The following is a 26,740-nucleotide window of genomic DNA, read 5'->3' as shown; positions in this document are numbered from 1 at the left end:
AGGTATCCAACATGCACGGGCGCTCAGCTCTGTACCACACAGGTATCCAACATGAACGGGCGCTCAGCTCTGTACCACACAGATATACAACATGCACGGGCGCTCAGCTCTGTACCACACAGTTATCCAACATGCACGGGCGCTCAGCTCTGTACCACACAGTTATCCAACATGAACGGGCGCTCAGCTCTGTACCACACAGATATACAACATGCACGGGCGCTCAGCTCTGTACCACACAGATATACAACATGCACGGGCGCTCAGCTCTGTACCACACAGGTATGCAACATGCACGGGCGCTCAGCTCTGTACCACACAGGTATGCAACATGCACGGGCGCTCAGCTCTGTACCACACAGATATGCAACATGCACGGGCGCTCAGCTCTGTACCACACAGGTATGCAACATGCACGGGCGCTCAGCTCTGTACCACACAGGTATCCAACATGAACGGGCGCTCAGCTCTGTACCACACAGATATACAACATGCACGGGCGCTCAGCTCTGTACCACACACGTATGCAACATGCACGGGCGCTCAGCTCTGTACCACACAGTTATCCAACATGCACGGGCGCTCAGCTCTGTACCACACAGTTATCCAACATGCACGGGCGCTCAGCTCTGTACCACACAGATATACAACATGCACGGGCGCTCAGCTCTGTACCACACAGATATACAACATGCACGGGCGCTCAGCTCTGTACCACACAGGTATGCAACATGCACGGGCGCTCAGCTCTGTACCACACAGGTATGCAACATGCACGGGCGGTCAGCTCTGTACCACACAGTTATCCAACATGCACGGGCGCTCAGCTCTGTACCACACAGGTATACAACATGCACGGGCGCTCAGCTCTGTACCACACAGGTATCCGACATGCACGGGCGCTCAGCTCTGTACCACACAGGTATCCGACATGCACGGGCGCTCAGCTCTGTACCACACAGGTATGCAACATGCACGGGCGCTCAGCTCTGTACCACACAGGTATGCAACATGCACGGGCGCTCAGCTCTGTACCACACAGGTATGCAACATGCACGGGCGCTCAGCTCTGTACCACACAGGTATCCAACATGCACGGGCGCTCAGCTCTGTACCACACAGGTATCCAACATGCACGGGCGCTCAGCTCTGTACCACACAGGTATCCAACATGCACGGGCGCTCAGCTCTGTACCACACAGATATACAACATGCACGGACGCTCAGCTCTGTACCACACAGTTATCCAACATGCACGGGCGCTCAGCTCTGTACCACACAGTTATCCAACATGAACGGGCGCTCAGCTCTGTACCACACAGATATACAACATGCACGGGCGCTCAGCTCTGTACCACACAGTTATACAACATGCACGGGCGCTCAGCTCTGTACCACACAGGTATGCAACATGCACGGGCGCTCAGCTCTGTACCACACAGGTATACAACATGCACGGGCGCTCAGCTCTGTACCACACAGGTATCCGACATGCACGGGCGCTCAGCTCTGTACCACACAGGTATACAACATGCACGGGCGCTCAGCTCTGTACCACACAGGTATCCGACATGCACGGGCGCTCAGCTCTGTACCACACAGGTATCCGACATGCACGGGCGCTCAGCTCTGTACCACACAGATATACAACATGCACGGGCGCTCAGCTCTGTACCACACAGGTATGCAACATGCACGGGCGCTCAGCTCTGTACCACACAGGTATGCAACATGCACGGGCGCTCAGCTCTGTACCACACAGGTATGCAACATGCACGGGCGCTCAGCTCTGTACCACACAGGTATCCAACATGCACGGGCGCTCAGCTCTGTACCACACAGGTATCCAACATGCACGGGCGCTCAGCTCTGTACCACACAGGTATCCAACATGCACGGGCGCTCAGCTCTGTACCACACAGGTATCCAACATGCACGGGCGCTCAGCTCTGTACCACACAGGTATCCAACATGCACGGGCGCTCAGCTCTGTACCACACAGGTATCCAACATGCACGGGCGCTCAGCTCTGTACCACACAGGTATCCAACATGCACGGGCGCTCAGCTCTGTACCACACAGGTATCCAACATGCACGGGCGCTCAGCTCTGTACCACACAGGTATCCAACATGCACGGGCGCTCAGCTCTGTACCACACAGGTATCCAACATGCACGGGCGCTCAGCTCTGTACCACACAGGTATCCAACATGCACGGGCGCTCAGCTCTGTACCACACAGGTATCCAACATGCACGGGCGCTCAGCTCTGTACCACACAGGTATCCAACATGCACGGGCGCTCAGCTCTGTACCACACAGGTATCCAACATGCACGGGCGCTCAGCTCTGTACCACACAGGTATACAACATGCACGGGCGCTCAGCTCTGTACCACACAGGTATCCAACATGCACGGGCGCTCAGCTCTGTACCACACAGGTATACAACATGCACGGGCGCTCAGCTCTCTGCCACACAGGTATCCAACATGCACGGGCGCTCAGCTCTGTACCACACAGGTATACAACATGCACGGGCGCTCAGCTCTGTACCACACAGATATACAACATGAACGGGCGCTCAGCTCTGTACCACACAGGTATACAACATGCACGGGCGCTCAGCTCTGTACCACACAGGTATACAACATGCACGGGTGCTGAGTTCTGTAACAGGCAGACATATTCCATGTGCAGGTGCTTAGTTGTATATCAGCTGGCATATGATGTGGCTGGACAAGATCCTTTTGCAACTCTGAGTGCTGAGAATTTGCATGTGTGATAGAACTCGGCTTCTGGAGTTAAAACTGTCCTCCTTTATTTGCTTGCAAATAAGATATAAATGGACAACAAGATAGGCATTTTCTCCCTTGTTTTCTTTTTTTTCTTCCTTTTTTTCTTCATTCCGTTTCTCAAGTTTCAGTTTCCTCTTATACCAGAGGGAAATAAACTAAATTTTAGCCAGTGCTTTCTCCCAGCTGCTGAGATTGCAAGTTTCCTTCTTCTCTTACTTTTCTCACATGTTCTCACTGTATCCATATGTTTACCTATCACTTATAATGAAGAAAAACCAATGTTTTTATTCATATCCTTTTAGGGTATGCTTTTTTATGCATCTGACTTTAACCGATAAATGACCGTAAAGAGATATATTTTGATGGAATTGTAGAGGATTTGTTTCCAAAAAGGAGCTGATGCCACCGTTCTCAGTGATAAAGTTGACGTGTGTTTCGTGTCTGTCTGCTCCTAGGTGCCTCAGGACGAGTGGGGAGGGTACCCCACCGGTGGCAAAGATGAAGAGATTCCCTGCAGGAGAATGAGAAGCGGGAGTTACATTAAAGCCATGGGGGACGAGGAGAGCGGAGAGTCAGACTCCAGCCCCAAGACGTCACCAAAGTCGGCGATCCGACCGGAGCCGCTGCTGAAGTCCATCGGACAGAGACCGCTTGGAGAGCACCAGACGTAAGTGAGGCCAGCTGCCTTCCCACTCCAAGCGCTTCCCACTGTCCGCGGGCTCCCTCTGCAAAACCCCTTCGCCGTGAGCTGAGTGCCATCCATTTAAACCAAATTCCCAAGCCGGAAATAGTAGACACCATGGCCATCAATTTTCAAGTTTTTTGTTTGGTTGGTTTGGTTTGGTTTGGTTTAGAACAACCAGAGCTTTGGCTATTTATTAATCACATAGTAATTAAGGAAGTATGCTTGGGCAACTTTCATTTCAAATTTTAAAGCCAATGTGATCCGTTATATCTTTCTGATCATTCAAATTATCCTCAGGACAAGCACACGTCTCTGTTTGTATGAATGTGTGCATACGGGTGTGTGTTTGAATGTCTTTATGAGTAAAAATCGTTAACAGGGAATTTTGTCATTGTCTATAACTTTATAAGTGCATTTCTAGGCAACACATTTTTTGTAGGGGAGGGAGGAAGTAGACTAGCTTTATAAAGATAAAACCCTACACTTTACATATTTGCCCAAAATTTATTATTAATAAATTTAATTTTGAAAATATAGACAGATAAAACTCTTTGGGAAATCAGCAGTTCCTACGAACCATGAAAATATGACTGTTACTCTCAACAGCCAGCTGCTGTGAATCTTGAGTCCCACAGGTTAGTTCGGGTGATAATACCAAGAACTGCCTCCCGCGGCCGGCTAGTCCCACAGGTTAGTTTGGGAGCTAATGCCAAGAACTGCCTGGAAGCCCCCCCCCCCCCCCCCCCCCGCCTCCCGCGGCCAGCTGTGTGGTCCTGGGCGAGTGGACAGCCAGGGCGGAGCTGCTTCTCAGCCTTGGCCAGTGCCACATAAGAGATATTAATCATACCCACACGTCAGACACAAAGCCCCAGGCCGCAGGGCCCTCCCTGTATCGTCTCTCTCCACGCCAGGTGCACCCAGCGATGAACCAGTGACCATGTGACCTCTTCCAGTGTTTCCAGTTGTTCATTACTGTTGACTTACAAGATGAAAAAGTGAACTTTTAAATTGCAACCAAATCTTACAAATTAGAACTTAACAAATCCGAACTCTATCATTATTGCCTAGTTCAACTAAATTCAAGCGCTATAGTGTTGGAATGGCAGACAAGACATGCCCTGAGACCAGGCCCTATGTCTGCCCAGCCCAGGCCCATCCATCTCCTCTTCTTCCACAGAGGGTGGTCGGTGCCAGCTTGTGGGACGAGTGGCTGAGAACAAAGCCAAAGTCTTACCCTGGGGAAGCTCTTAGACTCGTTGGAAGGAAATGGGGAGGAGGTGTTTGTAAGCCAGGAAACAACCAGGAAACATGATTACCAGGAAGGGGCTGGAGAGCTGGACGGAGCTGGGAGCAGAGCCAAGTTGTCTGACCCATCTGCTCCAACAGGCAAGTGAAGGATTGGACTGGATGTCGGCTCTCACCCACCTTTTATTTGGGGCACTTAAAGACATTAGGGGAATTATGAATTATGTGAGACCTCTTCCAGGGGAAAAGCACACACATGCAGAAGCTATGCTTCATGGGTCCAAGGCTGCCAGACCAGCCTCAGTCCTGGGGTTTTGGACCCCCAGCTAAACAGCCATTGATAACTTCACACTTTAAACGTTTGTGATTCACTTCATGATTCTATACATTTGAAAGCAAAGCGTGAAAAGAAGAAAAAAAAAAAAAGCCTTTTTAGACCATGGGCAGGAACTAAGAATTTTAAGAATTATTTCGTAATTTTAAGAATTATGAAAGGCATTTTCATGTTAATGGGTTCCTTCTCCCACTCATTCACCATCACTGCTGCGGGTCCCCCAGGATCGTTATCACCTCATTCTTCAGTGGCAGAGACGGTGTCTCCTTCCTTTCTTCACATCAGGGACTGGCCCAGAGTCCTGTACGAGGCTCCAGTGCTAACGATGTTCAGAGGACGCTCCCAGAACTTTACATTTGCAAAACTCACACCATCACCCAATGTAGTTGAAACTCTTCGAAAAGCCAGGGATTTTCGAAGGGATGTGAGCCCGAGGCCCCCTGACAGCATCACCTAAACACTGGCAAAACCCTCTGGGAGTTCACCCACCAACAACCCTTAACACCTGACCAGAAAGCATTCCACAGCCTCAAATCTGATCAGATGTGAGGAAAATGGGTGAGACGTGCTGCCTAAGTTACTCCTGTTCTAAACACAAATCCGACTCTGCCCGTGGCCCCCTTGCCGCCGTCCACTCGGCAGACACAGGTCCGACTCTGCCCGTGGCCCCTGTGCCGCCGTCCACTCGGCAGACACAGGTCCGACTCTGCCCGTGGCCCCCGTGCCGCCGTCCACTCAGCAGACACAGGTCCGTCTCTGCCCGTGGCCCCCGTGCCGCCGTCCACTCAGCAGAGATGGTGCAACAGTTGGGTCCATTCTTCCATTTATCCAGGATTTATTGCTTCATTGATCAGTCCAACAAATGTCAGGCATTCTGCCAAACTCAATTTATGCATGCCCCAATCATTCTTTTTCCTTAAATCTGACACCGTGGTGTGGATGACAAAACGCAGACAACAGCTGTGTGATGGGTCTAGACAATGCCCTGCCTGCTGGGAACTAACCTGAAAGTCCCCGAAACTCCCATGGGTCACTCTTTGGGGTTAATGTAATGAATATTTCTGCAAAAAAAAAATTATGTTACCAGGAGGTATCACCACATTTTTGCTATTGCCTGTTAGCACCTTAGTTTATCTTATATTCCTTTACGTTTTATGGATTCCAGTGTAATTCATTTACCCATTTTCAATGGCATTGCTGCAGCTACGGAACTCAGGGAAGCTCTGATGATGCCTGTTTTGTGGACAGAAACATGGCTCAGGGAGGTGAGGTGCTGGAGGCTGTGCAAGCCACCAAGGCTCTCAGCTGAAAGTAACTCAGCCCCAAGCCCCGTGGCCTTCACCCCATGACACTGCTCTGTGGAGGGCAGTGGCTGAGGCCAGAGTAGATACTATGGGGAGAGGAGAAAAAGGAAGAAAACAGCCAGGACTGGGAGAACTCCCATAGTTGCCACTCTGTAACCCTGTGTTTCCAGGAAACAAGGGCACACTAAGTTGTAGTGAGTGTGGACAAAATTTCCTTGAAGGATTTTAACAGTGGAGATGTCAGAAGCACATCACAGGGACCTCAGATGAAACAGGAAAGACAAGACCGAGGAGGCATGTACACATTCATGTGCTGTCTTCATTCTCCTGGCCTCCAGAGTCATGTTAACTGTGCTGGGAACGACTTGGGTTTCACCCACGTGAACTCCCAGCACCACCCATGACTGTGGCTGGCACCGTGATGTCGTCTCTGCATCCTGCTCCATTACGCACAGCCCTTTCGTAACGTTCACTCCTGGGGTCCTTTCCATCTGGGCACATTTAAATATCTGCATTTTTAATGTGTAGCAGGTGAATATTCATATCCAAACATGTTCTCCTAATCCATTTCCTCATTTATCTTAGTTTTAGAATTGATTTCTGAATTGACCATTCCCACCTGAGTTTGGAGAAGGCTCAGTTGGATTTCACATGTTCACCACAGTACGGGTGCAGACGCCATAATGCCCAAGAGGCTGGCTGTGGAGGCGTCTGCTGGGATGGAGAGGAGAGAGGGTGAACTGTGGGGTGTCATGAGATGGAGAGGAGAGAGAGGTGAACTGTGGAGGTGTCTGATGGGATGGAGAGGAGAGAGGGTGAACTGTGGGGTGTCTGCTGGGATGGAGAGGAGAGAGGGTGAACTATGGGGTGTCATGAGATGGAGAGGAGAGAGAGGTGAACTGTGGAGGCGTCTGCTGGGATGGAGAGGAGAGAGAGGTGAACTGTGGGGGTGTCTGCTGGGATGGAGAGGAGAGAGGGGTGAACTATGGGGTGTCTGATGGGATGGAGAGGAGAGAGGGTGAACTGTGGGGTGTCTGATGGGATGGAGAGGAGAGAGAGGTGAACTGTGGGGTGTCTGATGGGATGGAGAGGAGAAAGGGTGAACCGTGGGGTGTCTGCTGGGATGGAGAGGAGAGAGAGGTGAACTGTGGGGGTATCTGATGGGATGGAGAGGAGAGAGGGTGAACTGTGGGGTGTCTGCTGGGATGGAGAGGAGAGAGGGTGAACTATGGGGTGTCAAGAGATGGAGAGGAGAGAGAGGTGAACTGTGGAGGCGTCTGCTGGGATGGAGAGGAGAGAGAGGTGAACTGTGGGGGTGTCTGCTGGGATGGAGAGGAGAGAGGGGTGAACTATGGGGTGTCTGATGGGATGGAGAGGAGAGAGGGTGAACTGTGGGGTGTCTGATGGGATGGAGAGGAGAGAGAGGTGAACTGTGGGGTGTCTGATGGGATGGAGAGGAGAGAGGGTGAACCGTGGGGTGTCTGCTGGGATGGAGAGGAGAGAGAGGTGAACTGTGGGGTGTCATGAGATGGAGAGGAGAGAGAGGTGAACTGTGGGGTGTCTGCTGGGATGGAGAGGAGAGAGGGTGAACTGTGGGGGTGTCATGAGTTGGAGAGGAGAGAGAGGTGAACTGTGGAGGTGTCTGATGGGATGGAGAGGAGAGAGGGTGAACTGTGGGGTGTCTGCTGGGATGGAGAGGAGAGAGGGTGAACTGTGGGGGTGTCATGAGATGGAGAGGAGAGAGGGTGAACTGTGGGGTGTCTGATGGGATGGAGAGGAGAGAGGGTGAACTGTGGGGGTGTCTGATGGGATGGAGAGGAGAGAGGGTGAACTGTGGAGTGTCTGATGGGATGGAGAGGAGAGGGGTGAACTGTAGGGGTATCTGATGGGATGGAGAGGAGAAAGGGTGAACTGTGGGGGTGTCTGATGGGATGGAGAGGAGAGGGGTGAACTGTGGGGGTGTCTGATGGGATGGAGAGGAGAGAGGGTGAACTATGGGGTGTCATGAGATGGAGAGGAGAGAGAGGTGAACTGTGGAGGCGTCTGCTGGGATGGAGAGGAGAGAGAGGTGAACTGTGGGGGTGTCTGCTGGGATGGAGAGGAGAGAGGGGTGAACTATGGGGTGTCATGAGATGGAGAGGAGAGAGAGGTGAACTGTGGGGGTGTCTGCTGGGATGGAGAGGAGAGAGGGTGAACTGTGGGGTGTCATGAGATGGAGAGGAGAGAGAGGTGAACTGTGGGGGTGTCTGCTGGGATGGAGAGGAGAGAGGGTGAACTGTGGGGTGTCATGAGATGGAGAGGAGAGAGGGTGAACTGTGGAGGTGTCTGATGGGATGGAGAGGAGAGAGGGTGAACTGTGGAGTGTCTGATGGGATGGAGAGGAGAGGGGTGAACTGTAGGGGTATCTGATGGGATGGAGAGGAGAAAGGGTGAACTGTGGGGGTGTCTGATGGGATGGAGAGGAGAGGGGTGAACTGCGGGGGTGTCTGATGGGATGGAGAGGAGAGAGGGTGAACTGTGGGGTGTCATGAGATGGAGAGGAGAGAGAGGTGAACTGTGGAGGTGTCTGATGGGATGGAGAGGAGAGAGGGTGAACTGTGGGGTGTCTGATGGGATGGAGAGGAGAGGGGTGAACTGTGGGGGTGTCTGATGGGATGGAGAGGAGAGAGGGTGAACTGTGGGGTGTCTGATGGGATGGAGAGGAGAGAGGGTGAACTGTGGGGGTGTCTGATGGGATGGAGAGGGGAGAGGGTGAACTGTGTGGCGTCTGATGGGATGGGGAGGAGAGAGGGTGATCTGTGGGGGTACCTTCTGGGATGGAGAGGAGAGAGGGGTGAACTATGGGGGCATCTGATGGGATGGAGAGGAGAGAGGGTGAACCGTGGGGTGTCTGATGAGCTGGAGAGGAGAGAAGGTGAACTGTGGGGGCATCTGATGAGATGGAGAAGACAGAAAGGGTGAAGAGTGTCTGAGAGAAAAGTCCTGTAGACCCCTGACTGCTGTCTGTGGGCTTCACAGCTTGGGGAACGTGTTCTTGCTTAAGTTATATTTAATCATCAATAATAACAGCTCGTTTATTCGGGAAGTATGTAGGAAACATCACATGCTGTTCTGGTGCCCAAATGCAGGAAAATTAACACCAGAGAATGGAGCTTTCAGTCCAGAGGCTGGCCAGCAAGGGCCGGCCAAGGGCCTGTTTTGTGAATAAAGTTTTATTGGAATGTGGCCCACTCGCTGGTCACCATGTTGCTGCAGCTGCCTCCCAGGTTCAGGTGGGCTGAGCAGGTGTGAGGCACCCTGACACCTGGCAGACCCTAGAATACTCACATCTGGCCCTTTACAGAAAGCGTGAGCCGACCCCTTAGAATCTAACAGAGCCCGTGCCCTTTAGTGAGTAGTCACAAGCGGTGTAGGTAACTTACATGTGTAAAGTGAGGTACTCTCTAAATGCGTGAGACAGGACTCCTAACCCATTCCGGGAGCTCCGGGCTTGTCTCTCTGCAGACTCACATCTGCACTGAGGGGTCCAGCCTAGAGCATGAGGGTAAGCGGTGGGTAGGAGAGCATCGGCCCTGCGTAGAGCAGGACCAAGTTCCCAAAACGCAGCATTTTTACGGGAGAGGGAAATGATATTTTATAATAGCACTATTTCATGTTGAATGCCAACTCTGTTGCATCACTCAGGTGCGATCAGAAAATGGAAACACGTTCCGCGTCACCAGATTTTAGTGTACGAGGGGTAAGGTGAGACAGGAGAGTGATGAACTAGGCATAGTGCTGGCAATAATTACAGGACTTGTAGTATACCAAGAACAACAGCCATCCCAGCCCTCACCGCTCTGGTAAGGGTGCTGAAGCAGACACCATGGCCCACGCCTGAGAGATGAAGAGCCGTGTCTCAGCGAGTCACACCGCTGCTGGAAGTCAACTCTAGGTCTCTCGGTTTTACACCGCTAAACCGCGCTGCCCCCGCCCCCAGAGGCAGCAGAATCTCCCCTCGGTGATGAGTCACGTCCCTCGGTGATGAGTCACGTCCCTCGGTGATGAGTCCTGTGCGTGGCCTTCCCACCAGAGCCTCAATATCCATTGAGCAAGCGCATTTATTAAACAGTTTGTTGGCGTTTCCATTTTATTATGACCCAAATCGTGTGTTACTGCAAATAAAAGCTCCCACTTAGGCTGAGCTAAGCACCTTTACTGATAAAGTTGGCTGACCCACATTAAACTGCCAACATTCAGCCAATATTCAAAAGCAGAAATTGTATATGGTTCAACCTGATCATTCCGGCCCCAAGAAAGGAAACCCACGAACACACATGATGACGGGAATCTCACTCTACATAAATATGTGACTCGTGAGATTTTGCAGTCCTTGAGAAAATACCGAATGAGTCTCTCTTGAAGATGTTTCTTCGCCTAAGAGTTGTGTTTGGAATCCCCTGCTGTGCTTCCTGCTAGTGACTGAGTGTCTTCTATAAACACACACGTGTGTACACACTCACAACACAGGGACAGAGAGAGGCAAGCGAGGGAGAAACACAATGTTAGGTCATAATGATGCGTAACAAGAGGCTATGAACAATACAAAAAATCATCACCAGCGACAGAGTTTCTTCCTCTTTAGGAGTGACTAGTATTCCACACCGTATCTACTGCATTTTCATCCACTCACCCCTTGGTGACGGAGGTTGACTCTGTGACTTGGCGATTGTGAGCAGTGCTGTGGCGAATGAGGGAAGGCAGACATGAACGGAAGCAGAGGGCATTAGGTTACATGAAATAAGCCAAAATACAGAAAAACAAACACTGCAAATCCCCACCTAAATGCAGGACCTAAAACAATGGAACTGACAGGTGCAGAGAGTGTAATGGAGGTTCAGAACCTGGGGGTGTAGAAAATGGAGAGACAAGGGTCAAAAGAACCAGCCTCAGTGAGACGGGAGGATATTCTTCATGTTTTTAGATCACTATGGCACGCTGAATACTGCGAGTAATTGAGTACTGCACATTTCAATATCACTGAGTGAATTTCTAATGTTTTCATCACACAACTGTTAAATATTTGAGCTGATAGCTATGTTAATTCACTTAATTTTTTACATTGTATTTAAAATCACAACACACTTTTTAACCCCATAAATACACATACTTTGTCAATATACCATAAAAAATTTTTAAGGGGCCGGGTGCAGTGGCTCACACCTGTAATCCCAGCACTTTGGGAGGCCAAGGCGGGTGGATTGCCTGAGGTCAGGAGTTCGAGACCAGCCTGGCCAACATGGCAAAACCCCATCTCCACTAAAAATACAAAACTTAGCCAGGTGTGGTGGCACATGCCCATAATCCCAGCTACTTGGCAGGCTGAGGCAGGAGAATTGCTTGAACCCAGGAGGCAGAGGTTGCAGAGAACCGAGATCACACCATTACATGCCTGGGCTGTAGAGTTAGACTGTCTCAAAATAACAGTAATAATAATAATAATAGTTCAAGTAAATGTCACGGGACATCCAACAAGAGGTTTATTGTGAGAAATGGAAGAGGAAAGGCGGCCTTGCTGGAGGCTGCGTCCTGGTGTCCCTGCAGCAGGGACAGGTGTCGAGAGCAGCCTGCGGCCGGGGGAGTAAGAGGAACCTGCAGAACCCAGGAAGGAGCAGCAGCCTCGGAGTCCCACGGCGGCCCACGGCGGCCCACGGCGTGCTGGGGAGCGGGCGGCACTCAGCGCAGTCAGCACTGACCTTCCTTTTCAACCCGCCTGGGCCCCGAGGGTCCTGAGCCCCCGCCCGGTGCCTCGGAGCTGCCATTGGCACCAGCACGGGTGCTCATAGCTGCCAGAGGCAAGGTGTGGAAATCTGCGTTAACGTAATCTGACGACGTTTTGCCGGTAAATTACACAAAGAGACACCCTTATCCTAAGTTTATTTTATACCCAAAGGCTGCTTTAAACAAAATGGGTGATTCTATAATTGTATTTTGAACAGAATTGAAAGTAATTGGATACAGTGCACTGAGTGTTTTTCTCTTTTTTGCACCAAAGAGCTTCCCAGCAGGAGCTGATTGACAAAATCTGTTAAGTTGCCAAGTGATTCAAACGATAAAAATGTGAATGAATGTTCACTTGTCTCCGTGAGGCTTTTATTCTCCTCTTGGTGTGCACGAACAACTTCTAGTCACCTGAACAGTAGTTAAGAATGCAAATGTTACGGGAAGATGGACTTACTAATTGTACTTAATTTTAATTTGATAGGTATGGGTTCAGGTTCTTACCCGGAAGTTATCAGGCACACCAAGGCCCCGGAGGCTCTGGACACCTGCACTGACCGTGCCGTCCTGCGAGATGGACTATGTCAGCAGTTCTTTTTTGACTGCCTGGTACGGGAGTGGAAGAAGGCTGGGTCTTTAATTAGCTGTTATCAGCCCTCCTTCCGGACCACAGAGCAGAGCACTCCTTCTGCAGAGACTGCAGGGATTCTACTTCAAAATGTCCCACCTATGCCAGAATTATTCTGTTAAAAACCATCTTATCTTCCTGCTGTAAAACTGAGAAAAAAATCAGTCTTCTCATTAATCACTTAATATGCACATCCTAATTATACATATGAGCACTCTCACTTATGCCCTGCTGTATTTTCTAACATGGTGCATGATAACAGAAGGCCTTGCACTCTCAAAACTAAAAATAAAAACAAGCAGCAATCCTGTCCCACCTGTCTCATGCCCTGGTGTACAGGTTCTCGGCCTCGTGTCCCCAGTTGGAAAGGTCGATCCCCGGGACTGATGGCCCCGTCCATGGGTCAGACCCTGCCCATGTGCAGAGCACCACTTAGAATTATTATCAACTAATTGAAATGCAAATTCCAAGTCCTGCTGAATCCAATTTACTGCATTTCTAAATTAGCTTATGTATTAGTGTTTGAGATACTGGACTTGCTTATGTATTAACATTTGAAATACTTGAATAACCAATTCAATTCTGATTGTGATGAAAGGTAGACCAAATAATTTCATTTGGAGGCCTTTGCTTTTTTTCTCTGCTTAGTTCAGTTAAAAAGTCAAAGCTCTAATAATTTTAAATATCTCTGAGTCATTCTCTAGTGAAGGTAGCACTTTAAATTTATAAAGAAAAACGAGCTTATTTCAAAGATACTTCATATCATATATAAAGATAAATTCTGATGGATTAAATATGTAAGCATAAAAATCATATATATACACACATATATGTGTGTATATGTATAGACACATATGTATATGAGTATTCTATACTCTTGGGATGGAGAAGAGGTATCTGGGCCTGATTCCATGGGGCAGAATTATAAAGATACCACTTTAAATTCATAAAATTGAAAACTTATTTATGATAAAAGCCAACAAGCAAACTAAAAATACTATCACCAAAGTAAAACCTGGGAAAGAGTTTTTCAATATAAGTAACAAATGTTTGTATTTTTAATCTATAAAGCTCGCCTTACAAATCAATAAAGGAAAAAATGAATGACTCTATGCAAAAATGAGTAAAGGCCAAGCAAAGACTATTCATCTACCTTATCAATAACTAAAACTTTTGGAGAGCATGCCATTTAAAACTGAAAATCTAAAAGTTTCTTCTAAAGAAATTCCTGAAAAGCATGCAAAGACGTGAAAAATACAGCCACGTTCACTAGCGTGTTACACATCATTGTAAAAACACAGTACATTGCCTAAGTGCCTATCGTGAGGGGTTGGTTTGGGTGAAGTGGGGGCACTGAGAAAACCTCTCCATGCCCTGCTACCAGCCTCAGCAAAAGGCAGCTCTGGAGGAAGTAAAGTGTGTGCTGTGGCACAGGCAGCCCCAGGGCAGCACGATTCAGCCAGCTCTGCACCTCATCTGATGGTCTCAACACCTCCACCGAAAGCCCGATCGAATAAGAGAGCCCTGTCCGCTTCCCAGCACTAATACCATTGACCTCCATGCCCACTGTTCTGTACACAATGACCAAGATTTCATCAAAACTTAGGAGACATAGTAAAATTAGAGCTCATTCTCAAGACACAGGGCAATCGAGACAAGATTCAGAAGTGGCATGGATGTCCCCGCAAACTCTCAGAGAAGCCGTTAAAGTAACCATGGTCATGTGATCAAGCAGCAGCACAGTGGGCCTGGCTCAGTGGGAAGCAGCGGAGAGAGGAGAACTCTAAGAAAGAGGCAGAGGTAAAGACCACAGATGGGATTCATGGTTTCAGAAATCAGTAATTTTCCTGATGAGTCATCAGTAGGCTCGACATAACGAAGGAATCAGTGACCTTGAAGACAGGTCCATGGAAATTACCCAGCAGAGGCTCAGAGAAAAAGCGTGGGAACTGGAAGGCAGAAAAGAGCATCCAAGAGCTGTGGAGAGCGATCTAATGTTCTCACACACACAGAACCCGAAGCCCAGCTGAGGGAGGAAGGGAGAGCAGAACAGGAGAAACGTGGGAAGCGCTGTGCCAGGGAATTTCTAACATTAACGAGATACGTCACCTCACAGACTGAAGAATCTGAGAAAATCTCAAGACAGATCAACCCCGGAAACAAACCCCACACAGAACTGAAGGATACAGAAAAATCTCTCCCATATGCACACACCACAGTCAAACCAACAGAAGTGAAGGATACAGACAAAACCCCGCCCATACACACACCACGGTCAAACCACCGGAAGTGAAGGATACAGACAAAACCCGCACAGATACACACCACAGTCAAACTACCGGAAGTGAAGGATACAGACAAAACCCCACACATGTACACACCACGGTCAAACCACCGGAAGTGAAGGATACAGACAAAACCCCGCCCATACACACACCACGGTCAAACCACCGGAAGTGAAGGATACAGACAAAACCCGCACAGATACACACCACAGTCAAACTACCGGAAGTGAAGGATACAGACAAAACCCCACACATGTACACACCACAGTCAAACCACCGGAAGTGAAGGATACAGACAAAACCCCGCCCATACACACACCACGGTCAAACCACCGGAAGTGAAGGATACAGACAAAACCCGCACAGATACACACCACAGTCAAACTACCGGAAGTGAAGGATACAGACAAAACCCCACACATGTACACACCACGGTCAAACCACCGGAAGTGAAGGATACAGACAAAACCCCGCCCATACACACACCACGGTCAAACCACCGGAAGTGAAGGATACAGACAAAACCCGCACAGATACACACCACAGTCAAACTACCGGAAGTGAAGGATACAGACAAAACCCCACACATGTACACACCACGGTCAAACCACCGGAAGTGAAGGATACAGACAAAACCCCGCCCATACACACACCACGGTCAAACCACCGGAAGTGAAGGATACAGACAGAAAACCCGCACAGATACACACCACAGTCAAACTACCGGAAGTGAAGGATACAGACAAAACCCCACACATGTACACACCACGGTCAAACCACCGGAAGTGAAGGATACAGACAAAACCCCGCCCATACACACACCACGGTCAAACCACCGGAAGTGAAGGATACAGACAAAACCCCACACATGTACACACCACAGTCAAACTAACAGAAGCAAAGGATACAGACAAAACCTTTTCCAAAAAAAAAAAAAAAAAAAAAAAGCCAAGAAAATTAAAGACTATTGTATACAGAAGAATAAAGAACTACAGCAAACTTTTCATCATAAACTATTTTGCCAGAACACAATCAAGTGGCATATTTAAAATAGGAAAAGAAAGGACGTTAGCCCAGAATTCTAGACTGAGAGAAAATATCTTTCATAAATCAAAGTGAAATAAAGACATCCTTAGGAAAAAAAAAAAAAAGCTGGGAAAATCCATTGCTAGCAGACCAGTACTGCCAGAAATATGAAATGAAGTTCTTTCTCCTTCCCCCCTGCCACCCAAGATGAGGTCTCGTTCCCTCAAACCAGGCTGGAGTGCAGTGATGTGATCTCAGCTCACTGCAACCACCTCCTCCCAGGTTCAAGCGATTCTCCTGCCTCAGCCTCCCGAGTAGCTGGGATTAGACGTGTGCACCACCACACCCGACTAATTTTTGTATTTTGTATTTTTAGTAGAGACAGGGTTTCACCAGGTTGGCCAGACTAGTCTCAAACTCTGGACCTGAAATGGCCCGCCCGCCTCTGCCTCCCAAGAAAGGAAGTTCTTGAAGCATGGCTGTGAGAGAAGAGGGCAGCAGGAACTTAGAACTGCAGTGAGAGGAAGGGCTGCATGTTTCATTGTGGTGGTGGCTGCGTGACCGTGCATTTGCCGAAATTCTTACAGCCATGGAGAGAGTGAGACACATTGACCGATTCAGCATCTGCACCTGAACTGCCAAAAATGAATCTTCCAAAACAATGGATAGTGGAGGATGCAACAGAATCCTGTGAAGCAGTTTCTCCAAGGTGAGAAATAAACTGTATTCTTGTACATTTTTCATCATATACAGGAAGAGTATGTGATGAATATGACATCATATATATGTCATATACATTTTTCATCATGTACAGGAAGAGAAGGGGCAGACCTCAGCCTCCTGACACCCGTTTGGGGATATATTTATGAGTAGCCTATTTAAGTCATGAGATGGCTCCAAGCCTCTTCTCCCTGCCATCTGCCGTTGGTTGGGTGAGGTGATCAAATGAGTAACCAAGAGAACACCAGCTATTGGTGGACGCATCTGAGAAGAGCTCAGAAGACAGGCCTCAGACATTCCTCCTGGCCCATCAGCCTGCCCTGGAAACACCTTTTGCTCCAGACAGTGTAACACCACCATGCTGGCAAGCTGGTTGCCTGGCCCGGGGATCTCCTAGCGTCCACTGGACCATGGCAGGTGGCTGTGCCTCCATAGGCAGGGAGCGTCAGGGCTGCTTTTGAGACTTTGCAGAGTCAGGCTGACATCTGAGTCGGAAGCCTTTCAAAGAAATCACAGTTTTTGCGGAATCCATCTAGAAAGACGAAAGACCCTTCAGAGCCGCTTCCTGTGTTTCTAAGCCCAGCAATCCTGACATTGCTGCGTTTCCTGATGCTGAGACTCCATTTGGTATCTCGGCTTTCACAGCTTCCTTCACACCACTCAGCTCCTAGCACGTCTTGGCCACCAGCTCCAAGTCCTGCCTCTCACGTCAAAGGCTGATCTCATGTCTCAGCTTTCTGTTTGAGACCCTCCACGCTCCGGTTGCGGGGGTTTGCCATATCCCAGTGCAGATCCTTCATGATCTGCCCCGGAAAGCCTTGTTCCCCTGACAGCTTTCTTCCTCCTCACTCCCCTACTTGAAGTTGGCTGTTCACCATCTCCTCCCCGACTGCCTCCTCCAGGAAGCCTCCCTGGAGTTAGGTCCCCTGCAGCGAATTTCCACTGCTCGTGCTTGTCTCTGCCACACGCCTGTTTGCTTTCCCAAGAGTCGCCATAGCCTTTGAAAGCAAGAGCTGTCTCACTTACCACTGCCATTGCACCTGCACTGGGAGGCATTACACGTGCTGCGCACACACTGGATGAATGGATAAAACCAACGTCTTATGATGCACTTGTCAGGGATTATTGATAATCAACTTAATAAATGAACTGCTATTAGCGACGCCGATAAAGTAATCATGTTTAGAGCCTAAACATAAAGATAATCAATTTAAAAGACGTGTGTAAAGCTGATTCACATTCCCCCGATTTCTTAAGCTGCTTTAGGTTCTATCAGTCAAAACGGGAGCAGACGCCAGCCTCCTCGTGCGTGCCACACACCTGCAACCTGCAGTTCTTCAGGGAATAGGAAGCTATGTGCTCCTGCGGGGGAGGTGTCCTCTCTCTCACAGTCTCCTCCACCACTGATGGGCTGCTGGCTCCACATTTTTAGTCTCAGCTGGAGGGAAGCGGAGGGGAGATTCTGGTCCAGCCTGTGTTGCAACCGTTGCCAGCACGTGTGGAGAGAGCATTTGCACTCTTGATCGGTCCAACCCTAGGGGTTCCCAGGTCTCTGATGACGTCTCTCATCAGAGGCACAGGCATCCGGGCACGAGGTGAGGGCCTGGGGATTCGAATGGCACTTGGCACTTGCTCCTGGGGACTCTGCCCATCGGGGAAGCAGCTAACCCCACACCCGGCGGGCCCAACAGGCAGCCGTGAAGAACGGCCGCGGGACATTATCCAGCCACCTGTTTCGTGCTGTTCCCAGTATCTCACCTTACATCTCTTCATGGATTTCATTGTTTCCCTAGTAAATTCTTCGCTTTTTACCTCATTTCTTTTTTCTTGTGCATACCAACTCTAGTCTCATTCTAACTTTTTCTATTAGAAAAAATTTCCTTAGTTAAATCAAAAACTTAAGTAAAAGGAAAGACAACTTAAAAACTTCCATTTTTAAATTTCACGCTTTACTTATTCTTTTCTGTTCTTTCTATATTTCTCATATTTTACTTCAACATCTAGTTTTTAACCTGCTACAACTGATATTGTTTTCATGAAGACCTTAGTTAAGAGGGAGGCTCCTAAGACTGGGGCCTGCTTTGTTCATTAATACTGACTGGGCACACGAGGGCTCACACCTGTAATCCCAGCACTTTAGGAGGCCGAGGAGGGCAGATCACTTGAGGTCAAGAGTTTGAGACCAGCCTGGCTAACGTGGCAAAGCCCCTTCTCTACTAAAAATACAAAAAATTAGCCAGGCGTGGTGGTGCATGCCTGTAATTCCAGCTACCCAGGAGGCTGAGGCAGGAGAATTACTTGAATCTGGGAGGTGGAGGTTGCAGTGAGCTGAGATTGCACTACTGCACTCCAGCCTGGGCAACAGAGCAAGCAAGAAAAAATATATATATACCCCTTAGGGCTGTCAGCTCAGAGGGCTGCAGTGGGTGCTGTGTTTCACCATCCAGCCCTTTACAGAGAACTGCAGCCTAAAAACACATCATCCACAGAATACATACGCTTTTCTTTAAGCCAACTGTGCCATTGCAGGTGCAAACAAGAAATGCAGTTTAGGGAGCTCACCACAGGGAGACGTCCCTAGAGATGTGTCTCTGGGAAACCTGGCAGCCCTGCGCCCCCACCACCCAGCTGTGGGCAGTGCCTGGGCAGTACTGTAGCCAGCCTCTCAGCACACTCGCACTCCATTCAGTAAATGAGTTATTAAGCTGATGCTTAAACTGTAAAATTAGGACTCATCGTAAAGAGCTAACACAATATGTAATTATGTGAAGTGGAGTATCACTCTGTCTCTGCCATGTCCATCCCCAGGGGTATCCACTGCCCATGATTTTACCCTGTCCAGACACTTTCGTGTGTGTATAAAAATGTACACGAATGGACGTATTTTACAATAAACATGAGGTCCCACTGTGTGCATTACTGTACAATTTCCTTTTCTCTCCCAAATATTTTGTTAGTTTTCTGTTGCTATCATAAAAACTGCCACAAACTTAGTGGCTTAAAACAAGACGTTTATCCTCAGCCAAGTCCTGCAGGTCATGAGCCCAATACGGGTCTCTCTGGGCTAAGGCTGAGGTGTGAGCAGCCTGCCCTTCCCGGGGCTCTGAGTGGGGAGTGGGTTTCTTGCACATCAAGGTGTTACAGTTGCAGGACCAAAGCCCCGTGTCCTTGCTGTCAGCTGAGGTCAGCCCCCCGTTTCCAGAGGTCGCCCACAGGCATGTGTTGGCTCTGGCCCCTGCCTGCATCTTCAGAGCCAGCTGGACAGGGTGGGGGGTCTCTCTCACTCTGCAGACCCCTCCTGTCTCATGTCCACATCGATCTCCAACTCGCTCTGCCTTCCTCTTCTGCTCTCAAGGCTCCTGCGATGAGCAGGGGCCTGCCTGGGTCATCAGGAGGTTCTCACTACCCCAGGGTCGGCTGGTTAGCAACCTCAATTCCGCCCGCACCCTTCATGCCCGCTTGCTGTATAGCGTGACGTGTTCACAGATGTGGCACCAGCGTGGAAGGCCCCAGGGGTCAGAGTCCCGCCTGCAGACCTACCACATGCATCCTTCTGCGACAGACTCTGGGTCCAGGTGTCACTGGACGGACACACTGCTGCGCGACTTTAACTTTACTGTTGGGGAACTACCTCTACGTTTTCACTGCTGCACAGAGTGTGGCAGAGAAAATACTTGTGAATGTGCAGCCACCAGTCTACTTATTCCCGAGGTGTCTCTTCTTCTGGGCAGCGCCACAGGGGCGTTTTCTGGGGGTGTGGCTGCCTCTGAAGCTTTTATCTTCATCAGTGCAGCTAAGGAGATTCTGACTAGAATGGAGGTTATTCCAAAATTTTTTTTTTTTTTTTTAATGGGCTCACTATACCCGTAAACTATGCATAGTTTAACCCCTACCTCTGGAAAGTCCTGGCGGGAGGGCGAGGACCCCACAGACGCTGGCTTACTGCCTGTTTCCCTAAAAACGTAACAGCATGCTTTCTTAAAAACATCCTACTTCCAAAGGGCAGCTTGAGAATCTCCTAATTTTAGGCGGCATAGCCTTATCCCAAGTACCGGTCTCTCTGCAGAAATCCATTGCCCATTCATCTATAGGAACGATTTAATTTCAGGAAATAACTTTCTTAGAAGATTTTTATAGATTTGCTTCTCAGGGAAAGTACCTTTGCCTATAGTGGTCTGCCAGCTTCAGGGGGATTGTCCTGAAAACTGAAAATGGTGATCTGGGGTGAAGCCAGAGAGGAAGTGGCTCGTGGGTGGATTTAAACATTTTCAATTGTTTTCTAATTCATTAACTTCTGCTTTTATTGCTATTTCTTCTTTGGCTTTCCTTAGACCTATTTGTTGTTTCATTCTTCATCTGAAAATATATTTAGTAATAAAAGTATATGAGGCTATGAGTGTTCCTAAGAATATATCTTAGCTACATCACACATATATTGATAGATAATGCTTTTACAGTCACTAATTTCTAAACACTCAGCAATTTTGACTTTGATTTCCACTTTGACTCAAGGGATGCATGAATGAAAGGAAGGAGAGAGAAGGTTACTAGTGCAAATATAGCCACTATTAATTATTTTTCTTCCTTTAAATTACTTTTTCAAATTTTTATAATGTGTAACATTATTTAATACTGGCCTCTTTCTCTTTTCAGCCCATGCTTTCGGTAGGGAGTTAGGTTTAGAGACATAGATAAAATACCATCATTTTTTTCCATTTCTAATTATATGAAGTCTTAACTTTCAAAAACAGCTAAGTCATTCATGATAACACTCAGAGCCACAAAGTGCATTTACTAGCTCTTCAGTATACCAGTGAGCTACTTTTCTGCATTTTCCTCTGACTGTGATACGTGCATTCCTGCCCCATAACCAAGGGCCTTACCTGAGTTCATCGCACGACTCCTAACAGAGGTCTGGCCGCGCAATGGACAAAGCATTTTTCACATTTGCATGGTGAAGAGTGTTCAGAATAATCATTCCTTAAACATGAGTCACTCTCTTTACTGTCATGGACTTCAGAATGTCTAACAGCAGCAGCACAGATAGTTCAGCTAAATACTTCTGTGAAAATTCACACAAGGCTTTCTGTTCATGTCTCTTAATCTAATGGCTGTTGAAGGTCTGACACTTCAGGATTCCAGAGAATGTACTGAATGAAGAGAATACAGCAAAAAAGAGTCCAATCTGTAAGATTTCAGGACACAGCTAAGTAGAATCACACCATTAGTAGAACCTGGTGCTAACCTTGAAGCAGCAGTGAGTTTTACTAAACAAGTCATCTTAGATGTAATTCTCCTTAACAGTAAAGACAGTGTATTCTGTGAGTTCATTGTCTTCTTTGGCATATGATACCTAATATATGAATTTATTCATTTATTCATTCGGTAAGTAAATACATATTAAGGACTGAATAGATAAATTAATTGTCAAGTAAATAATATGTGTATAGACTGTTAAAACATTAACAGTGTTTAACAGGGTGCTGTGGCTCACACCTGTAATCCCACCACTTTGGGTGGCTGAGGCGGGCAGATCACTTGAGGTCAGCAGTGCAAGACCAGTCTGGCCAACATGGTGAAACCCTGTCTCTACTAAAAAAAAAAAAAAAAAAAAAAAAAAAAAAAAAAAATTAGCTGAGCGTGGTGGTGCATGCCTGTAATCCCAGCTACTCAGAAGGCTGAGGCAGGAGAATCACTTGAACCTGGGAGGTGGAGGTTGCATTGTGCTGAGATCACACCACTGCACTCCAGCCTGGGCCAGAGAGTGTGACTTCATCTCAAGTTTGGAGGGAAATCTGCCAATGTAAGCATTCATCTCTTCTAAAACACACCTGCACATCAACATCCATGCAGGTGTTTGACCATATGCCATGGTACCACATCCTAGTTGACACACACAAACTATCGCACACAGCAGTGAAAACTAATAATGCATGAATGCACAATAATCCTAACAGTGGTTATCTCTGGGTTTGTGGTTGAATTGTATTTTCTTTTAAATATTTTCCAAATTTCCTGCAAAAACCATGTAGCACTAAAATAAGAAAAGATATTGAAAAACATTAGGTTCATTGTCTTCTAAGCCCCCTAGCAACCTATAAGTACAGTTTTTTCCAATAATAATGCTGCATTTAAAAACAAATTATCCTTGTGTTGCAGTTACCATAGTAATAAATTTGTGATCAACAGCTTTATTATACTTTTCAGCTATGAGGGGAACGATAATTTTATGTGTGTTTCAAAGCTTCAGAAATGAAATTTATTCTTAGTGTATTACCACATTTTGTGTCTCCAAGGTCATTTTTTTTGAGACAGGGTCTTGCCCTGTTGCCCAGACTGGAGTGCAGTGGCAGAATCACAGCTCCCTGCAGCCTCAGCCTCCCCAGGCTCAAATGATCCTCTTACCTCAACTTCCCGAGTATCTGGGGCTACAGGCTTGTGCCATCATGCCCAGCTAATTTGTTTGTCTGTTTTGTTTTGTTTTTTTGTAGAGATGGGGTTTCACCATGTAGCCCAGGCTGGTCTCAAACTCCTGGGCTCGAGCAATCTACCTATCCCAGGGTGTTTTTAAAGAAGATGTACAGTAAGGGAATACTTAGAGACAGAACCACATCACAGGGAGTGGTTGGGGTTTGCTGTTAGCACCAGGGAACCCCTTGCTTTGATGGAGAGTGAGGAATGCGCATTTGAGTATTGCTGGGATAGAAGCTTTCTGAGGTCGCTTCCGACTCAACACCATTTACATTTGGGGATGGACTGTACTAGTTTCTGGGCTGCCATAACAAAATACCACACACAGGGTGGCTTAAAACAATAAAAATTTACTCTCTCCCAGTTCTGGAAGCCAGCAGTCTGAAATCAAGGTGTGGACAAGGCCCCGCTCCCTGCACGTCTCTAGGGGAGGATCCCTCCTTCCTCTTCAGCATACGTGGCTATGGCTGCATCACTCCGCCCTCGGCCTCTGCCTCCCAAGGCCTTCCCCATCTTCGTCCCTTCTCTTCTCATAAGAGCACTGTCATCCTAGGAGCCCGCTCCGGTGACCTCATCTCAACTCATTCCATCTGCAGTGACCCTATTTCCAAGCGAGGTCATGTTCTGAGGCACTGGGGATGAGGATCTCCCTGGACCTTTTCTAGAGGGAGACACAGTTCAGTCCATAATAGAAGCAATCGCGTAGCCAGGATAATGAAGTATGCATAAAACGGCACCCCTCTATCTTGGTAATTATCAGACACTGTTTCTGAAACTTATTTCCGTCTCCATGTCGACTTTTCTCTTCCGGAATCTGTGGTCAAACACGGGATGTCATTTCTCCAGCTGGGTGACCATGGTGATTTTGCTGCTGACTACTGGAAGCACGGATTACTCAGCTGAAACCTGATTTCCCTTCCTCAGTTATCTGTCTTCAAATCAGTTTAGCGAATGATTGTGATTCTTCATGAAGAGCAGTAACTTTAGCTACCTAAAATAAAGAGAAGTGTATATTCCACACTCTCAAGTTCCACTTTAATTTCATGGTTAACTGAGTTTGTCGTTCTAAGAAATTGGTTGCTCAAGATCTTGTTCTGTCCTATTCGCCTGAAAATGGGAATCCCACCTGTGTGCTCCTGGGTCCTGCTGAGGGACATTCCTTCCTCCCCAGCCCGTTCGGAGGCTCCCTCTGGTCCACAGCAGACAGTCCCTTGCATCCCTGAACCCCACCCCTGGCGGAGGCCTTTACTGTCAGTGTCACTACCAGGGACTGCTGGATCTCTGTCCCTTAACCATTCTTTAAGCCGCCTTAGAGAAGCCATCTTCAGTGGTGTTGGAGGACCAAGCAAACATATGTGCTTCTTGTCTTGGGATAATTAAGGAAACTCAAAACATGAGGATGTCAATATGAAAACATCTTACATGTTCTTGCCCTTCCGTGCTCGGGACCCATCCCCATGCCGGCAGCTGCAGAACTGGGTGCACCCAATCTCAGGTGCCGCCCGTGAAGACACCAGCCCTTAGCCCTGTGCAGACAGACTTGATGTCTTTTCACCTTCAGTCTGTTTTCTTATTCAAAGTTCTGTTCTTCCATTCCCTCTGCAAACCTCAAACATTAATTTCTAGGGACTTACAGGGAAGGGAGGTGAGAGCATGGGGGTCACTCACACCCCCTCCCCTCCTTCTTCCTAATGCTGGGTCCATCTGGGCCGGGTGTGAAGGAGGACAGAGGAGAAAGAAGGCTGTTGACTGAGCAAAAAGAAAGGGCCTTTCTGGTCTCTGGTCACTGCTTCTCTAAGACTGGACATTGGACTGGGCATTTTTCAGTTCTTTTGAGCATCCTGATGTGGTCTTCCCTTCCTTTCTTTTCTAACATGGAGAGATGGCTCAACCTCCCCTTTTCCTGCCTGACACCCTCCTCCGCCTCCCACCTCCACGGTTTACCCCTACAGCCTGTTTGGATCCTACACTGTGGGGCACGTTTCTTTGGGACTCATTGTGGGTAAAATGACCCACACCTGATATTTGCCACGCATCTACTTGACCTACAGGAAATATGCGTGTGATTGCTCTACCCAAAGGCGGGTGTGCAGCCCAGTCTACACCCCACACACCACATCTCTCCTGGCCCCACATCACACCCAACTGCATCCTGGATCTCCAGCAGGAGGTCCTCACCCAACCCCAGCAGAGGGAAGCCCTGCTTCGCTTCGCATTTGTGGATTCTGGAACCCACGCTTGGCCTCTACGTCAATAATTCTAGCACAGGCTACAAACTCCGATGGACTCCCAGGGAGGTGCCTGCCACCCCGAGTGGCAGATGGAGGAGGAGCGGAGGGAGAAGGTGGCATGCAGACAGGCCTTGGAAATCCGAGCACGTTTCCTGGGATCTAGCTTCATGCCTCCTGCTGCACAATTCTGCTGGGAGCTGGGGCACCGAGTATCCAGTCTCACTTATCCCTTATCCACCGTGGCCCTTGTTGGGCCCAGACACACAGAAAGCTGTGATGGCTTGCCCCAGCACACGCCCGCCCAGCCTCACCTAATGGGGCCGTCTCCTGGTCGCAGATCTCCACGGTTCCCCACTGCCAGTTTAGTCCAGTTCACATTTACCAGGAGCCTTCACAAAATACGCACCCATCGGCTCTTTCTTATTACTCTAAGGTAGATTATGTTCGATTATGTTCAGTAAAAATCTTGAATTATGAAAACTCTGAAAATCTTCACATTCTATTTTTTTATCCCTGTCTAAAATCTTTATATTGACGATTGGCCTGATGTGTGCCTCTGGCCTCTTTGACTTTACCCCTGTGTTTCTGCTTGGAAAGGCTCCCTGAAATGCAAATACGGTCCTGTTGCCCCTTTGCCCCCTGAAGGTCCAGAGAGCGGTCCCCAAATCCCATCCGGATGTAACTGGAAGGAACTTCCAACATCCTCCTAGTCCAGCCAAGGGGTTTCCCACCACGCATTTCCTTTTCAGGGTTCCCATTGCATGACTGGAAAACTTCTAACTGTTGAAAATTTTCCATTGTGAGAATTCTCCGTGTGTCATTTTTCTGTAGTTCCATTTAATGCAGTGATGGTTATTTTTTATCTTCTGTGTTTTCTCTACTTCCTGATTAAATTATGGCCTCCTCAGATGGAAGGGCAATATAAACTCATTTCTTTTTATTATCCCACAGTAATTGTCAGGCTCAGACTTCTCTGTGAGCATCACCGGCTGACCAGGGTACCGTTGGCTGGGATGTTACATGGTGCGGTTACACTAGCATTTTAATTTCAAATGGATGGACATTCAGTAAACACTTTGATTATCTAAAATCACAGCAGGATGATAGATTTTACTGTCTACAGATCCTTACATTTATATTATGAAGTACTCAAATTATTTATTAATTCAGCATTTGTGATTATACATTGCAACAGTAAAAATCTTTTGGGGAGCGATTTCAGTAAGATAATGCAGTACGATGGTCTGGGCCCTC

The 26,740-nt window shown here is 48.2% G+C and overlaps 1 protein-coding gene across 2 annotated transcripts in view; it reads left to right on the top strand.

The window, feature by feature from the left end:
* Positions 1-26,740, top strand: part of DLGAP2 (DLG associated protein 2) — a 424,403-nt gene that overhangs the window by 284,822 nt on the left and 112,841 nt on the right. For both annotated transcript variants that reach the window (XM_050800200.1, XM_050800199.1), the window contains one exon: positions 3,253-3,464. In XM_050800200.1, the coding sequence (XP_050656157.1) occupies positions 3,253-3,464 (212 nt within the window). The remainder of the gene's footprint in view (positions 1-3,252; positions 3,465-26,740) is intronic.

Source organism: Macaca thibetana, chromosome 8 (genome assembly GCF_024542745.1).
Source record: "Macaca thibetana thibetana isolate TM-01 chromosome 8, ASM2454274v1, whole genome shotgun sequence".
In the NCBI taxonomy this organism is placed as follows: Eukaryota; Metazoa; Chordata; class Mammalia; order Primates; family Cercopithecidae; genus Macaca; species Macaca thibetana.
Note: the sequence above shows the minus strand (reverse complement) of the source record. Positions and strands in the feature narration are given on the sequence as shown.